Here is a 24,171-nt window from a genome sequence, read left to right as displayed (position 1 = left end):
ATGAAATGCATTTCTTGATTTGATTCTTCATGGTTTTGATAAAGACAAAGCAGAAGACCAACAACCATCGTTCCGTCCCTTTAACGAGCTCGAGGATTTCTGCCCTATCCTGATTGTAGACTCGCTGGGTACGCGTCATTCAAACCCCTGCATCCGAGTTCCTGCCGTTGTTGGCGACAGCCAACCATGTCATTAAGCTTCGAAGTGAGAAATAAAGTTCAACACAAACCTATGTTTTTCTATATATTTATTAGTAACATGATAGAACATCCTTTTGCTTCGCTCAGTATTACTTGGCAAAATATACATACATGATCTGCTGTACTACACACTCCTCCTAATCGCAACGCATCAACAACTAAATCCCATGTATGCACGTACCATGCAGACTTCATTCCAGTAGATGCCAGCGAGCATTCTTCCTTACTTCCTTACGGTGTAATTCAATGTTCCTGTTTGTCAAAACCCTTTTTTAATGAGGAGCGTTTGAATTCCTTTCCTCTGCTGAACTGCACGAGAACTGAACGCAATGTTCTACAGTAGCTGCCCAGTGCAGTACTCGGTGAAGATCTTTGCTACCCCGAGTTGCTTGGCAGCACCAATGAACCCACGATCTGCCATTCCCTCCATCGGTTTCCTAAAAACACCAGCATAGATAGCGTATTGTTAGAGTTATTGCCAAGCCTTCCTTAAATGCTGAACTTCCCCTTCCCTGGAGAGCTGAAACCACTATCTGAGGGCTGCCCCGTGTGGTGCTCGATGAAGATTCTTGGTACCTCCAGCTGGTTGGCGGCACCTATGAACTCACTCATTCGCCGGGCGCTCCGTTGAGTGTCCTGGAATCGGTACAGCGTCTCGCTGCGTCTTCGGCGCTGCAGCAGATCAGCTGAAGAGAGAGGACAAAGTTTCATGAGCAGAAGAGAAGAGATCATAGACTTCTCGGCCCGGCTCAAATCCGAGGTCGAACCGGTAGTGTGTCCGAATAGCTTAAAACGACTGCAGAGCCATCTTACAGAACTTAATGTAAGAGAAGATACGTAGCAAGAATGTGATATCTCTGTGAACCGTTCCGTTGGACTTAAGGATCACTTATTTCTGCAAGTACAAACAGTTAGATCTTGATAGCAAAGCAACCTTACCTGGTGGACTTTCCAAAGGCTCTCTCATGGCCAGACCGTTCTCCAACAAGGCTAGGATCGCGGGCAGGTTTCGTGCCTTCCTCGTCAAGAAGTAGGTCACGATCGGCTTTCTCTTGCCCTTGATGGTCAAGGGACCACGCTCTTTGAAGGAAAACTGCTGTTCTTGGCCATCTTCTGTCTGTAGGCACCTGATATGCAATAGAAAAGGCCAACAAACATTGGTACTGGACTGGTTGTCTCACTTGTGTTTGGAGGCGCTTGGAAATCGAGATGAACCAGAGATACATTAGTGCATTTGTCGTTAGCAAAGGAGGTGAAGGAGTCACTTTCTTTTGCCTTTCAGGTAATATGTTGTGAAAGCATTGCTTTGCAGCATCTAATAACAGGATGTCTTGCTCTGGCTTGACTATATAATAGCCAAATACAAACGATTTTATTTTACTACTAATGGTAATGATTTCGATACCTGTACGTTGCTTCTGATATGTTGATTCTGTTGGCCATTCCCGTGGTCTCCATCCTACTGGCAATGTTGACAGTGTCACCGAACACGCAATACCGGGGCAACTTCTGACCAATCACGCCTGCCACAGCATCACCGGAGTGGATGCCAATACAAAGCTGGAATAGAAAGGAAGAACTGGTAATAAATAGCATTCTGCAAAGATAACGTCATCACGCTGGCTGCCCTCTATACCTCCGGACTCGATTTTGATGACTTACGTTACGACCCTGTTCTTGTGGCAGCAGGGTAAAGAAAGAAGCAGTCTTCCTCTGACCGGTCACTCAGTCCACACCATCCCTTACTATGCTGACAGCTAACCGGTCACTCTGCCCTAAACATCCCCGGTTCTCGTGGCAGGGAGAAATGAGGCAAGCTCTTGCTCTGATCGGTTGCTTATTCCACCATCCCTTGATATAGTGGCAGGTGTCATTCTGCCTATGACATCCCTGCTCAAGTGGACGAGAGAAATGAAGCCATCTCTTACTCTGATCGGTCACTCAATCCAGACCCTTGATCTGGTGGCAGCTGACCGGTCACTCAGCCTGCGACATTCGTTGTTCATGTATTGTGGCAAGCAGAAATGAAGCAATCACTTACCCTGACTGACTCCCCATCGATGTAAATCTCCTTGGCTATATCAATCATGTCCAGGGACAGAAGGGCGATGTTCTTGGCGTGGTTGGCATTCTTCTCCGGGAGACCGCTGGCCACCAGGTACTTATCGCCGGCTGTCTCAACCTGGAGGATACAAGGTGGAAGGAGAAGACTTTAAGTGAACTTATCTCTGCATTCTGGTGTTTAAGGGTAAGTTTAATACATTATAAGGTGACTAATGTTTGTATATTCTCGTGCATATTGACTGCAGTAACATCGTTTCCGCTCAATTCAGATAAACTGCAGCCCATGTTTCACAAATACAAGCCAGTTTATGGTGATGATAGACGACGAACAAACTATGCGAATAATCTTTTCAAAAACTGGTGATGCATTCATTGTTTGCAAAATGTCACATAAAACATTTCAATCGATGGAATTAATTGAATTCATCCCATTTATCTGAGCCAACCACTGCTTGGCAACCTTTGGTATTTCCGTTGCTCTTTCAATAAATTCTTTGGGGAGGGAAACTCGGGTCTTATCACTTGAAACGGTTCTTCGGTCATAAAACACAGACTGGAATTTTCTTCGGAAGCCAGTGATGTTTAATTCAATCTTTTTGCTTCGACAGAATTCTAACCTTTAGCATTGGTAAAAACTTCGCACAAATTTTACGACCACTGAAACAAAATATGGCAATTAATTGAATTCTCCGAAGCCGACACTACGATTTTGAATATTTCTAAAAATCATTAATGGCTTCAAGCCACAGATGTACGAGTAACATTAATTATTCTTTCAACAATTTCCACGAGTATCTATAAAAAGAGTTCTCGAACAGGTTCAATGTAACAATTATCAGCTTCAGCAAAGCAAGGGTGCGGATGAGGATTAAAAACTGGAAAATATACGACAGCCGTGACTACAACGAAATTTATCATCGGGCAGGACAGAATTCGACCAATTCCACTCCCCATGCGCCATTGGTGCTTCTAGAAAAGTCTCCACGATTGATAACCAGGGGCAATTATTTCTTGGCGGAACCCGTAGACATGACAACCGCACAAATAGCATCATTTGGAGACATTTTTGTTTGTCTCCATGCTGTGTGATGAGACTGGTGTATCTCATAGTGTCTGTGGTATTTGTTCTGCGGGAGGTGGCTGGAGATTGGCCGTCAAGATAATTGGGGGATATATCTTCGGCTAAGACAATGGTGGTAATTGAATATTCCCTGGGGATACGAGTTTCAACTTTAACCTCAAGTGTGAAGCACACTACGCAAAAGAAACAAGGAAAACAAAGCAATACTTGAGGCTTGGCGGAATTTGACCATGTTGTACAGGTTGGTCTTGATCTGGCGGATTGTTTCCTTTGGTAAGCTGTCTTATGGAAGATATTTTGAGTATTCCGAGCTCTATGTGCTAAGAAGGCCAACGAATCTAAAAGCTATGCTAGAGAGCGGTTAAGAAGAAGAGTTAAAAAAGTATTGAAACTGCTATTGGAGATAAAAGTACACTATTACCTTGTAAACATTGTTGACTTTGGGGTCAGCCAACATGTCGAATTTGGTATAAAGGTCATTCAGCAGATTGACGATCTCCAGGGGCGAATTCCTCTCGCAGATCACATCGAAGTCACAAAGTCCGCTAAACAGCATGGTGACCATGTCATATTTGACCGCTTCAACAGGATTTCCTAACCGAAGTTCATTAGCTACAGACGGTGGAAGTATCGAATAAACCAGTTTATCTGTCAGCTGTTTCTCAATTTCTAATTCTTTATACGTCTGCTGAAGGCGTTGTGTCATTACTTCCAATCGCTGAGTCAGTTCGTATTCAGCACGAAATTGCTCTGAGAGTAAAACTAGATCTCGTGTGGCATCGTGAACCGGAAGGTCATTTAGGTATAAGCCACGTTCGTGGAGATCCTCCAGGTTTGAGACATACGGGGAGCAGATGTAAACAATACTGTCACTTTCTGGAGCGTATATCATTTGCCCTTTGAGGCGCATCTTGGACCTGTGAAAGTCATCACCGTCCTCCATTCCTTCTTCAGGAAGGGGAGAGCGTGTCCGAAGATGCGACGGCGAATTCCGCGTTGCAGATACCGGCCTGATATTTGAAGCGATACTAGGCCGCAAACACAACACAAAAGCAGTATTTGAATGTTGTCGGATCTGTTCAAATAATATCGAGATCTGGGGACGAGAGATCAAGAAGATGTCCCCTAAAGTGTAGGCCGGGTTGTCGATTTCTGGTATCACCCTGGTGAGGGCATCCCCAACCTGTGTTATCTGGAGTTTCCTGTTAAAAACTAAGTGGAACGGGAAAATCTTTATGAAAGACGCAGGACTGATCCTCTGCTGGGTGCTGATGAGCCCGCCGTAGTCGTCGATGGAGTCCGAGATACGGAATGATACGGGACTCGGCGGGCAATCGGTCGAGCATTCCGTTATCAAGAACTTTACGTGATTCGACGTTAGGTCGTCGCTACTGGTGATGATCTGGACGTTTACATCCTTCCCGTGCAACTCACGTGCAACAGATTTCACCAATCCCACTACCACGTGCTCCAAGCCCGGTCGCTCAGAATAATAGTACAACAATATAGCGCCATTTTCTTTCTCCATGCAGCGGAAACTCGGAGCGCGCATTCCCGGATATATCGTTGACAAATGATCGTGTAATGCGTCCAGATTTTCCAAGAATTCCATCAACGTTCCACCTAGAACTTGGAGGATCTTATCATATCCCGAATCCTCACAGAACTCGAAGAACATTTCTCCAAAAAGCTCCCAGATCTTTGCCTTCTGGGTTCCGACCACCTGGGCGGCGGCCTCCACCACATCGTAGGTCAGCTGCTCGTCGTTGAACAAACCCAAGAGGAAGTCACTCTCGAAACGTGCATTGGAGATATTCCTGCAAAAGTAAAGGGAAAACTTCAGCGTTGTGCACAAAGAGTCAACATGCAAGCCTCAATGAAACCTAATGACCTGTTGGAACGGCGTAGCCAAGGAGGACTGGTGATATGATGCTGGTAAAACTACGTATGATTCGGAAACTGCAACAGACCACATGTTGACCAATTCTTCAATCCTACAGCTTTTTATCTCGCTGGCGCACTACCAACCCCATATCCCCTGGTCGGCCATTCGGCCCGTAGTTTACATTTTCTCCACAGCTCTTACATCAAGATATCTGCCTCGTATATCAGGGTATAAGCCTCTCAAATAGTCTCTTTGGACCAACAGTGTTCCCTTTGGCGGTAACGTATTGCTGTACGTGCTTCCCCGACAATTCAGGCGCGGTAGAAGGCAATTTAATCACCAAAACTTGCCTCTTGTAATCCTGGTGCGCAGTTATTTCAACTGAAACTCATGATATAAAGCTACTGCCATCCAAATAAAATAAAATTCATTGCAGGTTGAACTGAGTTAACCGCGTATTTTACCAGGAAATTTATTGTTGATTATCGTTAAGAATATATGACACAAGCTGGAGCTAAACCCCACCAATGTATCTGTTCTTTCCTCGACGAGTCCCGAGCGCCTCGTTAACTCCACCTTGCAGTTTCGTTATGATGACGCGGAAAGGTCAAAGAGACACGGTTTGCGTATGTTGCATTTTCCCGGTTGGTAACATGGGGCTGGGGAATTTGATTAGTTTCGGGTGAGTGAAATTCGTGGACCTATCAACTGAGACCTGGGCACCTTGCTGCTTCATTTTTATCAAGGCAAGTTGGGTTCAGTGCGGTAGAGTGAATGCCAGACTTGTGCTCCGAATGAGACACGTGGACCTTTCCACTGAGCCTTGGACTCTGGCACCTTGTTGCTTCGAGATCAAGATAACTGAAGGTTGACGAGGTGGTTGAACTCTGCTTTTGTTTGAGCCGTGATGCCCAGTTAACGACGACGTGACTTTGAGTTTAACCGGCCCCTGGCCGCTCTGAATTTGGTCAACTCACTTTATTTCCTCCCAGGTTTCCTCGCCGTACTTTCGAACGATCATCCTTTCAAGAGCATGTTTCACAAAGCCATGCTGAAACGAGAAATTAAACGAAATGCATTGTTACACACTGCCCTTTTTGTAACGACTTCCCTTTATGAGACGCATCTGTTGTATCGATTCTGGAGATAAAAATATAGTTTTTATTTTCACGAAGCCGACTTGTGAAACCAACCTTTTTTCATCAGAAATCAGAAGTTAGATCGTAAAGAGATAAAAACGATAGATATTGTCATTGAAGTTCAGCCATAACCTCTTCGATCATCAAGCTTATTTAAACATCGCCCATCGTTAAATCCGTTATAAATAACTGGTACCATTTCAAAAGGTTACTTTGAATTGCTTTGATCAATTTAGATCTTTCCAATCAGTTATTACAATTGCACATTCAGTGGAAACCCCCGATTTATCTTATGACGTTTACGGTTGTCAAAACTCTCATTTATAAAGTGGGACGAATCAAACGATGATTCAGCACTATAGTTAAGTATACTGGTATTGTAATTTTTCGTGATTAGAGCTATATTATGATGCAGACATATCTGAAATGATAAAAGCATATTTGCCGTTGTCATCCTCTTGTTAATGGTGATGCTGAAAAAAATTGTTTCGTTTTAATAACGTTTCAGCTTGCAAAGGACACGGTTATTTGCCATCGTCAACGGGTCCTTTTCCAATAAAACCTTTCCCATCATAGCGAGGATGCAAGTAAACATGACAGAAATTATGAGGCACCCATTTCAAATATTGCATATATTGCGCTACCTAACTTCTTTATGCCATGTTCCTCGAAATTGTCGGCAAAGGAGACCATGCAGCTACTGTGCAGATCTGCCATAATGTGCGGATGGCGTGATAAGCAAGAGCAGGTCATTACGCGCCTGATGAAACTTTAACTTTCATTATAAACCGAGCAGTGTTGCAAAAGGAAATGCAGGGAATGCTAGGACCAGACTTGATAGGGAATGTTTACGATCTCAAGGAAGGAAACAGCAATTCCGCAGCAAAGAAAGATCTTGATGTGCTGCAGTTTCAGATAATGGTATCATTTATGCTAAATTGCCTTATTTGGGATAAAAAGACATAATGAATAGTTCATGGCCAGTATCTCTGTCTCTGCAAAGCATAAAAATGGTTGAATTACGCGGCCTTCTTACCTTCCTCCTACCGTTTGGAAAGGTTTGCTTGGTTTTCGTCAAGCAGTCGAAGTAGGAGCCGTCCTTGGAGAAGAGAGAAAAAGACCTCTGGCGGCCGGTCTTGCGCGGCGGAACTTCAAGCGAATCCATATCCTTATGTTCAGTTCTAAAGGTTGCTATCCCAAGTCATCCTGCCGGAATCCTTTAATGCGTGAAAGACGCTGAACCTAAGAAGTTTGTAACGATTTCAAGGCTACTCCTTCACAATGACAGATGCGCAAATGAAAATCCGCCTCAACTAATACATGTAGTAAATTCCTCTTGTATCGATCAAAAAGACATCGAGGAAACAATTCTCTGTATTGTTTATCCGTCGCAGCCGGAATCTCCCTATCTTTTAATCTTACGATTGTGGTCCTAATATTGCGTCCTTTTCTGATTCGCTTTCTTAAACGGTTCTATTCTTGTATCCTACGGCAAACATTCTGTAAGCCTGTCCAGAGTATCTTTCCCTAATTCCGTGAACTGGAGCGATGGCTTGAAGGTTCAACTGGATACTCCACGGACCAGTTCAGCTGTTACTCCAGCGCTACTTGCATCCCTATCACGCTGCATACAGGTCACGCAGTACCCCGGATCCGGAAAGCTGTTGCATAGTACTCATCTGGTCTGAGCCCGTCATATCACAGCCCAATCCCTCTCTCGATATAAAGCCAGTCTTAGCATCGCTAATGGACGATTCGCATCCTTATTCCATCCAGTATCATAAAGCTAGCTCGCAACCATCAACGGCTAGAGACTACTTTCATAGCCGAGTCTATAATTCCTAATTGGTTAATGGTACCAGTCTTAATCCCTTACGAAGTGGCTGTGACGCTCCTTGTTTCTCGGGGATCAGCTACTTCCGCTGATGAATTATTAGGTTCAATCAGGTTTGGAGAAGAGATCCCGGATTATGATCACCAAGACGGCCAACAACATAGGGCATGACAAATCCTCTCTCTAAGCTTGCAGACGATATTTTTCATCCAAGTTTCTCACTTATATGCCGAGTGAGTGATAGTCACGCTTTTTCACGCTTAATCCACATAGTTTATGCCTCCGTCGTCCAAGCGAACTGCTTTCTCCAACAACGAACTATCATGCAATACGCGAGATAATAAACAAATCCAGGCCGAGTTCTTCCCCCATAAATATATTTCTCACTTCCAAATTGATCACTTCCAGGCAACCAGCTACCCCACAGTTATAGATAATTTGCCTTAATCAGCGTCAATTGTGGTGATTTAAAGCCAATGACTTGATTCACTGCTGCGTTCCCTTTGCTTACTGATGAAGTTACCAACTCAGCAAGTTCATATCAGACGGATTTCCCCTAATGGCCGTAGATGACGTCTTCACTCGGCGTGATGTCATTTTGAATGGTTTGTTATTGTACTACGACGAACCAGAAGGTCATAGTTGTTTGCTGAGCATGCTGAGCATGCTGACAAATTTATTTTATGACTTAGCAGAAAATGCACTGTAGCTAGACAGACTGTGAGGAATGTGTCGAAAAATATTCGTTCATGCAAAAAGCCGGTGTCATGCTTTGCAATGCCTGATTCTATGCCGTGACTATACATTTACAGTTAGATACATCCTTTATAAATGGTAGTTTCCTGATGAATTCCTATTTTTTTAATATACAATGTACATCACTTGAAAGTGGTGGCCCACAAAAGCGTTTTTTTGTTGTTGTCCACAGTTAAACAATCTACATCTATTTGGCAGAATGATGAATTCGCTGGGATGGTGGACGCTCCCACGAGACATAACACGATGAATGATAAAGAGATATGGTCACCACTCCGGCGGCGGCTTCATCGTATTCAAGCCGCAGAACTTTTACGAAATGAATGATGGCCTTCTTCCTAGAAACGCCGAAAAAGATTCTTTCTGTCAGAAAGACACACTCAGCAATGATACTGACAGATTGATCCTGGAAAGCGAAATCTGAAAGACATTCAAGTCGATTCTGACTCTTCACTTGTGGTGTGAACAAAAATGCTATTACAAAATCCTTTTCATTTTCCTTTATTTACGCTGCACGTAATGCCCTTAATATAATATAACTTCTGATGGTTCCTCACTGCTTTTCCTCATATTAAAACTGTCAGTGCGATATTCAGCCAACAAACTTCGATCAATCAAAACAACTCATTCCATTAACATGTAAATGTCTTCATTGCTTACGCAGTCTTGAAGACTGTTAAGCCGAAACAATCTATGACCATCTTCCCATATTATCAGCGAGCGTCTTACGACAGTGCCGCATCTTCTGCACCAAGGGGGCAATAAACGTTTATATTTTAACGAAATGGCAACTCATGACTGATGTTGAAGTGTTCTACACAAGGATGCTAAGAGTTAGGGCAGCGACCTTGGTGTGGTGAATGAAAAAGGACGGTTCACCGGTTCATACGTTAGTAAGTGTTTATTTCACAGCGTCCAAAGTGTACAGTTAAATCCATGTTCACAAGTTAAATTTGATGTTACGAAAGCAATGATGGTCCTACGAGGATTCGCGTTGTTTCTTTTGCGAATGCAGTTTTCCAGGCAAAGAAGCTTTAACTTTACCACATCTCTTCTCTCACTAACACAAAATAAATAGATGTCAATGGTGAATTCACTTATTCTATCACCATAAGAAAATCAAGAATCCAAATTTGAATCCAGAAACTCTCATTATCAAAGCCATTCCTGATGTTATTTGTTAGCAGTAACCCTTGAAAACTTCACTTAACATATTCACGTTTCTATTCCTAAAAAAGGTACTCCAAGCAGAATTTCTAGTGCCAAGGTGAGAAAGGTTCTGTTACCAAATACTGCTCCACCTTGCGCCGGTGATAATCGTGATCCAGTGTCCTGCCTGGGCCGCGCGGCAGGCGTTACTGATGCACCTCTGCCACAGCGCAGCTTAGCATCCTTCCACTAGCGTCCTACGCAAGTCAAACCGTAAGCGTTACGATCCATCGCCACCACGGAGCGAAGTGACGCCTCAGGCTCATCCCACCCGATTAAGACAACTAGCTGCTTCATCCAGAGTGCTGAGCGGCCAAAGAGAACCCGCGCTGTGTGACTTTTCGGTTCTGCCTAAGCATTCAATCCACTGCTTAGACATCCATTACTATATAGAAGTATGCATTACCAGTTGAATAATTAATTCTGCACAAGAGGTTGGCACGATGAGGTATACCGTCGAGAGTGAGTGGTAAGTATCTTACACTGAGCAAGTCGGCGAAGGAATATCGGCAATCACACTACCCTGGGACAGCTGCGTGATTACTCCATTGGAGATTGCGAGAGACTGCCCTAGAGAGGCAATACTGGTTCTGAATTGTAAACGACTAGTTTGGGAGTTCGTGCAGCGTATTTTCTTAGGTAATTTAGGTGGAAATCCCATCTGCCTTGATAGCTATTGCCATTACTGAAAGGGCTGATTCCTCAGTCGCACCAGAGAATCCAATGGCTGGGACTGCTTTAGACATTTTTGGTATGGTAAACTGACCATGGTATTGCAAACGGACAGGAATCAAAGATCCGAGCAGTGCATCTTCTTTGTGGTTTATCAGGAATTGCCATCAGCCTTGATTACCACAATTGGTAGTATGTCGCAGCAGCGCTGGTTGCTCGTTCGCACGTAGAATACGGGTGACTTACATGTACGTACTGAATTCTAAACGGTCCCGTGGCCACATGTCCGTGCGAGCAACTTCATTGATTGATGAGAATTCCAGAAGTGTTTATTGCCATTACTGGAGATGCCGCAATCAAAGGGCTGCCTTTTCGTTCGCAGCAGAAAAAGCAAGTGACAACTCATCGGGGAAATAGATCATTAAATCGTAAACGGTCAGTAATAGGAGGTTCGCGTATGATATCTCATTTTACAAGTTATGTAGCTACGATGGCAGCTGCTTCAATTGCCACTGCTATCAACGGAGTTGCCGCAGCATGAGAGAGAGGGGGCGACTGGTAAGGGGCATTGGTGACAAAGGTCATCGAATGGTAGATGGTCAGTAGTCAGAGGTCCGTGCAAGATCTGACATCTGACGAGTTGGCTGAGAATGCCAGCTGCTTCGATTACCATTGCCATTACTGGAGATGCCGCGGCAGGCTGACGGAGTTGGTTTGTACTATGAGTTCACACATTAGGGCTGATTTATACAAATTGCATTAGGTATACGATCGAGGACAACGACAAAACCCTGGGAATTCATTGTCCTGTTGGTCGTATAATAATGCAGTAATGGCAAATAAATCAGGCTCAAGTGTCGAACAGTGTATTTAGTTTCGTTACGTTTTGGGCATTTCTAACGAAGGGGACGTCCGATTGGCCAATACAGACCGGAAACCTCAAATTGCCGCTTGTGGTACCGAATATAAGACAACAGGTTTAATTTCATGCCTTTTTTACATTCATCTCAAATCAGCTCCTTGATTTTCTAAATAGCATTAGTCAGTTAGTTAGATTCACACCAGCCAGCAATCACCAACTTCTTAACCATATTTGGTCGTTGGCTGATCACAGGGGATAGAGTATGGCGTAATCAGATATATTCAGCCATCTTGAATGTTCTTTGGCGATAAATTACGAGTGAAGATCTGCCAAGGGAGCGGGGCATTTGGGAAAGCGTGCATTGACGCCATCAAAACCCTATGGTCATCGCTGATAGGATGCTCAAAAGCAATTATGAGTCAGTAGAGTAAGTACTGGCCAATATGGAGTTATCGAAACCCCGCGGCTAAATTCGGTAGAACAATGGTCATCAAGCGTGTAACCGAGGTAAAGCAGGAACGATACAAGAATACCGATCACGTAATTGGGCTCGAAATCGATGGATTAAGCGAAACTGCGGGGGACTTAACAGAAGTCCCATGGTCGCCAAAATGTTCATGTAAGTGTGAGTGGTCTTCCGAAAGCAACTGGAATGCTCCAAGTACAGCGACGATCGCTGCACGAAGACCTCCCTAGAAACCAGGCTTTATTCAGAAAAAATGACAGTTCCAATTTTGGTGGACTTTGGTGATGGAACTTACTACTGCAGTGTGGAAGGTGACTGGGCTACAGTCGGCTACAGCCGGCTTGGTAGCTTCAAGTTGCTCTGCCGGGCGTTTTGTGGTTGAGGAATCACGGCGGACAATTTATCACATCTGCTTAAACTCAAATTACCTAGAGACCACTATTCAAATGAATAACCTGACAAGACCCCGATAACGACACCTCCATCCTAAGCTGTCCACCAAGGGCGACCAGCCCTTCCTTTCCTATGCAATAAACAGATAAACAAGCCTGATCGGCCGATAGACGGGACCGCCGGGGTCAGCCATAATGATGGATTGACCCGAAAGACAAGGCAAGCGAGTCTCGGATCATTTCGGTGAAGTCTGATCAAGAAATTCTGGCAATAAAATATGTATGACACAATACATTCTCGCAGGCAATTTAAGGGAACGGTCAAGAGGTTCGTATTGGCAGTTACAAATGGTACAGATTTGGTAAAATATTCATATATGTAGATCTGCCATATTGAGACGGGATTGGGAAATACAAGTTAATCAGGAAATTTCATTCGGGAGCTTTACGGAATCTGAGAAGAATCTTAATGGAGTTGTCCATAAAAGATTGAACCGGTTGCTCTGTCGCCAGGCGAGAGTTTAGCCACAGCTTTGGATGGCAATGGCTTGAGGTTGAATTTCATTATAATGCAACCACTATGTTGTAGATTTTGTTGAATTTATGATTGGTCCCAAAATGTACATTTGAAGGGACAATGTAGCAATGGCCGCCAAAGCAATCTGCTAAAGACTGCAGTACGCCTGGATGCCAAATGATTTGGAGCCAAATGACCGGTAAACCCGAAGTAAGACTCCTTTCTTTGTTACCTGAACAATGACTGTGCCATCTCCAACATCATGGTGGATGGTTTCTTTTAGTTGATATATACAACTATGATTCCTTTCGCCATCTACAGCTTTAAACAGAAACCTATTTCGTTGGTAGAGAAGCCTTGCTCGGACATCTGATTGTAAAATCGGTTACCATAGAAACAGAATGAGGCAGAGGCGACACCATCGAACCATGAAAAGAAGATAAGAGCCCGTGGCTCTATTTTGCGCTGAGGAAGCAGTAACTGTGATGACTATAAGATGGCAGGTCAGAAGCTTTGGTACAGGATTACGACAACTCATACGGTGAGAAAGAACGGCTCCAAAGCACACCATGATTGCAGTAAAGAGCATGGCTACAAGATGACATGATGACAGGCTTCGGAGGGTAGCGTCGAGACATGTCCATGGCAACGAAAGGTTCAATGTGGATGAAGTAAGCAGATCGACTGAGATATGACATTGCAGGTTAAAAGCTTCGGATGATAGCATCAAGATTCTTTCATGGTAAAGAAAAGGTTCAGTATTCTATGAGGGGGGATTTAATCAAAGTGCAGTCCCATGCTTTAGAAAACACATCTTTCGAAACAGACAGCTTCTTACCGTGCGGCCGTTAAGATACATGCATTATGCTTTTAGCGTCCCATGTACTGGTAATCACGCAAAACAGGCCCTGGGCAACAACCGTACCTTTATAATAGTACTTTGTCATAACAGAAAGTCATTGAACATTGCAAAGACAGCTATCGAAAAGTGAAAACACTTCTTTGCGCCCCAGGAACCGAGTGTCGTATCCAATTTTGATATTCGAAGTCTTATCACTGCAGATTTCTCTTATGTCGTTTTACGGTCTTTGTAAGAACAATTAGATTCTCTTCTAATTCCGTAACATTCAATTTCATCGATAACGAGCAGTGACACATTGAAAATCGTGGTCGCCATATGGTGATACAAGACACCATCTGCGTAATTGTTTCAAGAAATCGCTTATTACGTTGTGTTTGCACCGATGGGCATTGTCTTTCCGATTAGCGACGCATTCCTTGAGGGTGTTCATTTCCCAGGAGGCTGCGGTTTTAATGATACATTGTAACGAACAGTTCTAATGAAGAAGAGTGAAGAGTGAGTTGAAAAATTTGATGGGGAAATGTACTACAATCAAGAATTTCTAATGCTCACTGAAACGTTTTATCCTGAAATGATATAGACCCCATCCCGCCATCCACCTCCTAAGATGGTTTTCCTTATTTTTCTGATCATAATTATAATGGGGAAGGCAGCATGCCCTCATGGAAACGTACCAGTTTGATCCAACTTTTATAAGACGACACAAAGGCAACAGGCTTCTCGAACTCCTTCCTGGTGATCTTAATATCCTGATGGATGATGGTTTTTAAGCTGCATCTTCGTCGGTAATCAAAATAATGCACTATGTTCCATCAACTTATGTGAGTAGCGAGGATATTATCTACACACTCCAGAAACTATCAGATTGATACAGGTATCCTTAGAAACCAACGCATACTCTGGTTTCTCCAACGTTTGTTTTATAGCAAGTTAACGCAGCGGCAGTACTTCTCTCGTTTCACCTATCTAAGACCATTAAGTCCAAATCTTCAAGCCAGGCCCAAAAATGAGGACCATCGTAGAACCAGGCATCTGAATCGTTCGTTAGCTCAAGATTGACTACTTTTGAAATCAGTATCCCTTACCTCAATGAAGCATGTCCTCTTCTTGTGCCTGTAGTAACAGAGACTCCCCGCCCTCGTCGAGTGGATCGTATCCGACCTTGACCCTCTCCGCATCGGGTCAGGCAGACGAGACACGCAGATACTTTTCCTCCTAGTGGCGTCACATGGTGGTGGCTCCTCGAATGACGCATCCTCAAGGTTATCCAATGACCTGGACCTGAACTGAAGGTCAAATTTGTACTCTTTCATCTTGGGTTTTGGAGAGTGCACCTGTCCTGTTGGATAGAGGATCTGTTCTGTCGGGATGGGTTGGCCGCTGGTACTTGGCGCCGCACTGACGTCGTGGAAGGTCACAGTGACTGAAAGAACAAAGACGATCAGCATGAAAGAGCGCCAGTACGTCTGATGTTAAGAAACGACCCGAGTCATCGAATCCAAACCAGGCAACGCTTGGTTTTTCAACAGAGAGAATACTGCGCGCAGGCGTGGCTGGATACAAATTTTTAAAACTTTGGTCTCACAGAAGTGCCAAAATAGCTACAGCCGCGTTTTGCTCGTTTCTACAGAGGACGCACAATAAAACATACTCTTGTTTCAGCGATCTAAAACTGTTTCAGAACATTAAAGACCAGCCTACAATGGTTGGCTAGCGTCTGCTACCTCATGTTATTAACTCCATTCCCGATTGAGGGTTCGATAGCATCTCAATTCAACTTCAACTTAGCGGTAAGTCTCGTTTAATTTTTAAATTAAATTGCATGTTTATGTTCGATGCCATTCAACTTGTTTCGATTTCGATAGTGAGCGACACCAAGTTGTCCGATGGCCATGAAGTCATGTCCCTGACCTCTTAATTAAATTCGTTGAAATTTAGTGAGACGGTCTGAGACCAGTGAAACTACAGTATTTTAGAGCCTCAGGTTTATCCGGAGAGCACGTTTAACAACAGAAAAAAACTGAAATTGAGTTTAAAGATGAAGGAGAAACTCAATTATGAGATCAGAAATAGCGACTCCGCAAGCAATTATCTAAAACTGGCATCTTTTGCACCCTGATATTCCACGAGGCTGGGTCAAGGTCATTCCGCCTGAAAGCAATCTACCTTTTCATGTTCGGGGAGTGTCGTGATTATCACGATCGCGAAAAGGTTTCAGAAAATGATGATGCTCTCGAGTTTAATAATTTACCTGTTATGGTTTCGTAGAGGGCCGCATTCAATTTTTGGTCCTAGGGGGCAGTAGGCTCTGTTTTGTGTGTAGGGGAGGGGGGGGGGCAGAACACCACATTTTGTACCACCGCCAAATAAGGCCGGCTGAGGGAAGAAACTATCGAGCTCTAAACACTTAGTACCAGCAAAGGAGAATGACCAACGCATTTGGTTCGCCGCTTAACGAATGCCATTCACTATCCACTCCCTCATCGGACAGGTCCGGAAACCATCCGTCTGTCGGCGAGATCGTCTGTGGACATCACGGAAACAGTGACCGGATGTCATCGGGCCATAAAGATTTTTTGAAATCTAGAAAAAGGAATCCTATACAGGGAATGCCAAGGTATCGTTCACTTTGTTTTTCTAAACTTACCAGTGGCCGTGATCTAATCAAACTGATGGAATATTTGAGTGTACGGTGCGACTTTGAACATCGAAACTATGAATTTGATAACATGATTGGAAGCTCAAAAAGTTTCAGAGACCTTTTCCGAGGCCCAAAACCCGTTTTTTAAGAGCGCACCACCCGCCCATTGAGCGAGAATCGTTGCCTGACTGATCATTATTCACCTCACCACCGCACAGAGTAGATTCCATTCCTGATTGCGCGTCCCATGATTAAATACAGTAACCGATGGAGTACCAAGTAAATGCGAAAATATGTTTTTATTATAACTGGTGGGTGGTATCACTGTGTGCTGTACAGCTCATTCAAGTTGGTTGCCTAGTAGAAAATAAAATGCATCAGTGTAAACATTTCTGTGGATATCTCTGGACAACTGCATCAAAGTTTCTACGAGGCTCCGTTGAAAACAGAGATTGAGTCTCATCTGTATTAAGGAAACGAGATCTTTTTAAATCACTGACGTCATCGAACTGTTACGTTGCGATGCTGATCATTTAATTATCGATGCTGTCATTGTAATGAAAGGCAATGCGTGCGCAGTTTACAGAAAAAGGAAATAAGTCAGTGTTTGTATGAAAATAATGGCAACCTAATTTCAGAAATGTTAAGGCGACGAGACAGGATTAGAATCAGTTCAAGCAACAAATTATCAATCGCAAAGACCAATGATCACGGGACGGTTATTTCGGACCAATCAAATTTCGTGACGACACTGTTTGAACTTTTCAGGTGTTCATAGAAGTTACATGCTCCCGGCCTGGAACCCTATTTTTAAATTACACATGTATAGGGATCTCTATACTTTGATAGTTGGCGGGTACAAAAAAAATGGTTATCGATTCTCATAGGGGTGTTACAAGTGAATGACTGAAATCTCCTACTGGTGTCATCATTATCGATCTTACGAGAGAAAAATCACCTAATTATCTGGAAAACGTATTCAATCTCAAATCGCTTGAGCGTTAAAAAACACCTGGATGTCGGTCTAGAGATACATGAATCGGCGAGGGCGTGTCCCGGTCAATGTCATGATGCACATTACAATGTATACAAATGTACGTCAATTGCACACACAAAATACTCTTCAAAACTAGCAAAGAAAATATAGATCGAGTCTCGTTTCCAAGTCAGAAATGTTTTAGGTCGATCATAGATTGTAACTTTGTAGTGGTGAAATGCGTTTCTTTACACCAGGTATAGATAATTCATTTGTGTTCTAAAAGGCCGAATATCGAAGATTCTGTTCAAAGAAGTCACGGTTCGGCTGGAAGTCATCTTCGTATGAAAAAAAACAACGTATCTCACGCCCTGCTTGCTCCTTTAAATTAATGGAATTGGATTTGCCCATCAGATGGCTGAATATGCACCGGGGATTTGAATCTGCAATAAACTCCCCTAAAACTAAATGAGTTCCAAGACAAATCATCATGTATATTGTTTCCAAGATGGTAGTGTCTAGAATACTTGATAAGATATGGCCTCCTTGTGGGCCGTTGTGTTTCTTGAAACATACTGACAATGTAACAGTCGGGATGAATTCATATCTATTTCCTTCTATCCCCGTCTATCGTTGTCCAAGTTTGTTGTATTCCAAGACGGTTATGGTCAAAAACTCAAAACTCTGCAAAAACCTGACAAAAGTACCATTTACAACTGATTATTCTCCAAAATGTACATAATACGTACCGTCTATCAAGAACCTTTTAACCAATCACTGAAACTATTCCAAAACCTTTTCCAATATAATAACCTTGCCAGCTCCTTCCATACCATAACTGTTCACAAGAATTACTTACTTTCAATTCCCACCATTATATTCCTAAATGTATTCCAAAAAGTCACAATGTCAGGCGTGACTAAGAACTTAGAAAAATCGAAATTCGCCAGATAAAGTTGAAGTTAACTGTTTTATTCCAGCTCACTCCTTGAAAACACCGTAAAGGCTTACCTTCTATTCCTGCCATTGTTTCTTCAGCTTCCTTCCCAAGTCAGAAAAAGACTAAATACTTCTTTGTGTCAGATACATCAGCGGTTATTCAGCATCCCCTCCCGAGCCTTCGCGTCACATGCTTATCCGATCTTAATCACTCACAACTAACGGCCAGATCTGAGAGAGAGCGCGTCTTATCAGCGTTGAAAGTCGACCACGATTGCTGGGAATATAGTCTGTTGTGCGTTCAATCTCTCCGCGAAAGATAATGGACACGGAATTAGCAGAGTCATATCTTAAACGTCGAAACTCACTCAGATAAACCAATAGAAATTAATTGCTTTTACAGGTTGGACACGAATGTCTTCAATTTAATAGTAATCGATGAAGAAGTCGTTCCTAAAAGTCGATCACTTCCTGAGATTAGGCTGGGATCTTACACCTAAAACAGTATCATCATTGCTCCAAATGTTTGATAAACATAATTTTGTAGGTGTCGCAAGTGCATATCAGATATTTTCATGATTATCATGCATGTGTCACTGCAGCAAAATATACATTGAAACTGTTGCTGTAAGATACAAATGTCATTGGTCACAGAAAGCAAGAGAGTGGTATATTTCAGGAAGGCAGGCAGCAACCTCGGGGTGTTTCTAGCACGGTAGATCTACTCAAGTGTTCGGTGTGATTCTGACTGCAATATATTTCGCCACGGTAGTTCGCTATATACCAAGATCCTAGTGACATATTCCGTCTCAGCATCCTCAGTTCTGCTCCCTTTGAGCCGAGTTGACTTGCGTCGATCTATCAAAAGGCTGTTAGTCAGTAACCAAGGAGCTTTTCCATCGATCGGACCACTCCTTCGAAGCGAGTTGACTCGCCCTCTGGGTCACCAACCTACTTCATAGGAACCATTTCCACCGCGCTGCCTCCCGGAGATGAGCCGGCTCGTATTATAGGAAGATGATCCCAGTGAAAAGCATCTCGGAGGTATAAGCCGGCTTCGTTAGCGAGTTGTATATTATTGGGTAAATCAGTTGAGTTGGTCCTGGTTGTGAAGATTGCGTGTTTGAAGAAGACTCAAGGCTGATATGCGAAGATGTTGGACAAGAAGCACCCGTAGCTTTCATCCGGCCTTAGGAGTCCTTACGCAGTCACAATCTAATCTGTCTGATGTCTCTTGATGAGGTTAATAATATCTTTGATAGGAGCTAAGTAACCAGGTTAGGGCATCACGATCACGAGATGGTCAGCCTCTTTGGAATGACGAAGAAAACTATTGGGAAAAGAAATTTTTGTTGTTGGCAAGAGAACTCTTGTTTCCCGAGTCAGAAACAATGACTTCTTCTTTTTATGGAGAGATGATGTGCACAATTTAAGGATAAAGCCCATCAGTAGTTTTTATGGTCTTCTCCTGTGTCTACAGCCCGTGCAGAGTAAGGGTCATGCGGTAATTAACGGAAAGGTAGCCGAAATAAATACAGCCTGACCAGGGGCAGGGTTTGTTGATCATGTTGGTGCAATTAGCAACTGCCATGGATTAGGAGAGATCCGTTGCTATGGTTTAGGATATAGGTGGCACTTGGTTTTGAAGGGATTGCCCTTTGGTTCTTTTTGTACTTAAATACAGCTGTGACGGCATGGTTTGAAGAGTTGGGCGTGGTATAGTTCACTTTGGAGACATCTTTTTATTTGTAACCAAGCTCTAGACTGGTGAAGTTGCAAACAAATGCTACGCAGATGATGGCAAGCACCTCTTCTGCGTATATCCAATTCCAACATGAGGTCCGTCCTGAAGGTCTTCAACGCACTCTCTATACTATGAGGGAAGAAGCCGTGCCATCCGTTATTTGATTTACTTACCATAAAGCAAACAATTACGGTGAGCAAGGTGCATGTAGCTACATAGGGTAACGATGGTGCGTAGCCATCTTTGGAGAGTACGATGAACGAGCTGATGTTAGAGAGCAGAAAATTTACTTTAGTTTCCAGACTCCCACCTTCTCACTATCATTCTTCGACATAATCGCCATCTCTACCATGAGCACGAAACCAATCCAAACAGACGACTCCTAGTAAAAATAAACGCATGTCGATATATCATGGAATCGCCAATCGAAATGTAGCATATTTGATCTTTCAGCTTTGATTCCCTGCTGTAGGAGGGGTGATACAGTATGATCTGGTATAGTTGTCCCAGAACACCAGTGAGCAATACCGCGCACTGAACCTGGCCGACTCGCTGAGTTTGGTTAGCAGACTGCAGCATGGTTCATCTGGATCCCCACCATCCTGCAGCTCTTCTCTATAGTCGACGCAGCCTCCATCCACGACACGCTGGTATCAAACTCAATAAGTCGGCGTACAAGTCGGCTGAGCCTTTCGGTGGCCTCGTAGAGACTCTTGCCGACTTGATGAAGATCATTGCGGAGGAGAGTCGGGCCTTGTAGGCATTTGGGGCAACCACCTTCTTGGGCAAAGTAGAGATTCCTAGGCGTACTCTAAGATGACCGTCTATGTTTAGTCGTAAAAGTTCGTCACTACACGTGGACTTTTTCACCAGTCACATTAATTCAATCATTACAGATCAGAATGGCTTCTGGATGCAGAAGCCGAAGAACAGAGAAAACGTATTAAGCGAATGGAGAAACACAGAAAACGTAAAAAACGAATTAAGGGGTCGCCTCTACAATATTCCGATAAAGATCCACCTTTTTGTACCAATCCAAAGAAAGGCTTCCTAAAAGTCAATCAGAGGCGACCAACGGACGCTTGGGTTGATATACTACTCGGCTAGTGGATGATTCGCTCGACAAGCATTTTACATTCCACGTGCTCTTAGGGTATTTGTAATGAGACCAGCAACATCAAGGCATGTGTTTCCATGGCAACACCACAGCCAGGATGGGATTAAGGTTGCTAGTGACACTGACACGATTGACAGCAGCCTGAGGTGACATAGGCGGTCGCCACGTTAAGATGACTGGTTGTTTCAACAGATTGCACTGTACGCAGCTCACCTTTTCCTTGAGGGTGAATAGAAATCAGAGGTCAGTGACTGCCTGCCTGTCGACCGGGTCGGCATATCTATGACTTCCATACAGAATGGCAGGCCTGTCTCATTTTGCCTATCATCCAGAAAGCAAGAGCTGCTGCAAAATGCCATACTCAAAATAGCTCCTCGGTCACATGGAGCCCCGCACGAAGCCTTCCTCATTTCAGCTTCCATTCAAAAAGGCTCTGCCTTTCAAGCCCTTTTCTTCATCAAACACCTTCACCTTGACATTCATTCCAAAGACAAAATGGTTGTTTTGACAACTGCAGCTTTCGTTCTCCCAGCACTGGTATCCGTCCGCATGAATAAGGTACCTTTTAAGTTAATCTATTTGGCAACTGAGGACTTAAATTACAAGGTTCCTACCAAAGGAAGACAGACACTGTAGAGTGTACACCATCAATGTACACACGGGAAGAGTAAGCAAATATTGATTGTCTGGCCCATCATTATTGATTGGACACAGACTACTGATCTATTTAAGCCAAAGCTGTGATGAGCCCAATATGGTTGTTGTGGGGGATCAATTCCTAAAGGTGACCATCACGTGGGATGCTCGTGGTGGAACCTGCTTGAAGGTTGAGTCCCGGGTGCTAAATTCGCCCATCTTCTCCGCAGAAGTACAAATGTACCTCCAACACATAAGAGTAGGTACTTGCCTAGACCCAGAGAGGCGGCGTATATTGAAAATCACTGGTTATGTCAGAATGGGTACACTTTAAACAGTCGTTCAAGTATACAGATCATGAAGCTGAATAGACTACAAAACCGATCTTAATGTCCGATATCAGAAGGTACATGTATGTGTGTCCAGTGCTGTCAAGGTATTGTCAAGCTTGTTACGGGGCTTGTATGTATCGGAATTCAAATTCCCATCACGAAATGCAACCATCGACTTTCATTCATTGAACACTGCACTTCACTGCAAGACGTAGCCATGGTTGGATTAAGTGGAGAACAGCAAGCATGCACCACTTTTATTCTGTCCTCATTTCAATCACCAGAAATTGCGAGAGATTTGAGAGGAAAGATATCAGTTTTACCTTTTACACTGAACCCCACAGTGGGATTGTCGAAAGGATGCTTACAGTGCTCATGTCCATTCTCCCACATATGCACGTGGCTCACCGTAACGAAACTGTTGAAGAAGGTTCGTTACGTTTGAAAACGTACCCATCATTCGTTCAGCATGGCATCCCGCGGATTCAAAAATGTACACTATATACTATTACAAGGAACAACACTGTCATCATTATGATATTTAAAGCATACTCACTGTGTAAGAAGGCATCTATCGATGGTCAATCACTGCGAATCACAATCATATCATCAGCGTATTCACGAATAAAACCAACGGAAAATCAGAATCTTTCATTGGTAATGGTATTAATTTCGCCCTGAACACCGACTATCATAGTTTACGAGACGGCTGTTGCTAATGTACTCACAGTGTATCCTAGCTATAGGCAAGCATGTATTGGTGTTCGATCATCGATCGGGAGGTCTCGATGGCGCTCGGAGCATCGTTGGATAGCCTGAAATCACGTGGGAAAAGTAGCAAACTTCTCAGCCGTGATAGTCAGGCGATCTGGTGTCAGGAAGCATCATTTCATCAGGGTCGCCTCGAGGCCGAAACGTCCGCGATGGATTCCCGGGATTTATGTTGTCGACGGTTGGATTCAGTCCTTTTTTGTCGAAAGCATCGCTTGCAATGCTATAGGTCAATGCATGGTCATAATCAACACCTTGTGAGATTGCTGCCGAGAAGAAAAATACCATCTAACACCTGCCTCAACTCTCACGTCAAAACCAGATGACCTTTTGCCACGATTTCAATTAAATTACCAGTTGTGTTTGTATGTTTAATTTGCCATTTTACAATTGCTTCTGTCAGTCAGTGGCCATATCTTTTGATTGCCTTCGAGCGGCAAGGGCTCATTCTATCATGTAGTGTCCACTTCAGAGCATTCCTAGGGAGTGCTCTCTTCCTTCATTCGGAGGACAGGCTGGGTCGTCAGCATGATGCAGGGAGCTAGACCTTCCAGACATCGTTTCTGCGTTTCAGATTCCAAGTTAATTCATCATAGGTTAAACATTCAACATCATCTCTTCGTTTCAGGTCTCATTATCCTATTCCTGGCATCCATCGTAATATCAGCTTTCCTACTGAACGTGTAGACGATTCTGTTGCTGACAGGACAAAGTGCAGTCACCTCTAGGATTGCCAGCTTTTTATCCAAGGAACGGTGGTAAGGTCCAGACTTCACTTATTCACTAGTCGCGTATCATCTTTGGATTCACTAGTGCTGTGCAGTTCAGTGATGTTTGACCTACATATATCTTAGACTATTGCCATCTAGTTTGACAAAGTTGGAATTAGCAGACGTTTGAGTGACAGTTTTTTTTCCAGATGTGTGCCAACGGGCACCTAGGCTTCCTTTGGCTTGCAACGTCAATACCAGGTGGGCCAAGATGTCCAAAGGGCAGCTTTAAATTTTATGTGACAACGATAGCGTTTGTCATCCAAACTGTACATAAACACCTGTGTTTGCACCCATTTTTAAGTC

The 24,171-nt window shown here is 43.5% G+C and overlaps 1 protein-coding gene across 4 annotated transcripts; it reads right to left on the bottom strand.

Annotated features, from left to right (window-relative positions):
• Positions 1–232: 232 nt before the first annotated feature.
• Positions 233–23,170, bottom strand: LOC135493325 (guanylate cyclase soluble subunit beta-1-like). Of its 4 annotated transcripts, none has more exons than XM_064780594.1 (8): positions 23,053–23,170; positions 15,025–15,362; positions 6,208–6,281; positions 3,767–5,162; positions 2,242–2,382; positions 1,606–1,760; positions 1,140–1,327; positions 233–886 (listed from the first exon to the last, which is right to left on the bottom strand). In XM_064780594.1, the coding sequence occupies exons 2-8, from the start codon at positions 15,250–15,252 to the stop codon at positions 690–692; spliced, it is 2,379 nt and encodes a 792-aa protein (XP_064636664.1). In that variant the 5' UTR covers positions 15,253–15,362; positions 23,053–23,170; the 3' UTR covers positions 233–689. The 4 variants fall into 4 exon arrangements, with proteins under 4 accessions (XP_064636664.1, XP_064636665.1, XP_064636663.1 ...); XM_064780595.1 differs by lacking the exon at positions 23,053–23,170 and adding an exon at positions 22,881–23,033; XM_064780593.1 differs by lacking the exon at positions 23,053–23,170 and adding an exon at positions 18,568–18,781.
• Positions 23,171–24,171: the final 1,001 nt, after the last annotated feature.

Source organism: Lineus longissimus, chromosome 9 (assembly GCF_910592395.1).
Source record: "Lineus longissimus chromosome 9, tnLinLong1.2, whole genome shotgun sequence".
In the NCBI taxonomy this organism is placed as follows: domain Eukaryota; kingdom Metazoa; phylum Nemertea; class Pilidiophora; order Heteronemertea; family Lineidae; genus Lineus; species Lineus longissimus.
This window is presented reverse-complemented; position numbering and strand designations above follow the sequence as displayed.

Excerpts from the sequence above, each read along its gene's own strand:
- LOC135493325 (XM_064780593.1), bottom strand. Across the intron at positions 1,328-1,605 it reads ATATCAGAAGCAACGTACAG|GTGCCTACAGACAGAAGATG; the intron begins GTATCGAAATCA and ends ATTGCATATCAG. Across the intron at positions 887-1,139 it reads GCCTTTGGAAAGTCCACCAG|CTGATCTGCTGCAGCGCCGA; the intron begins GTAAGGTTGCTT and ends CTCTCTCTTCAG.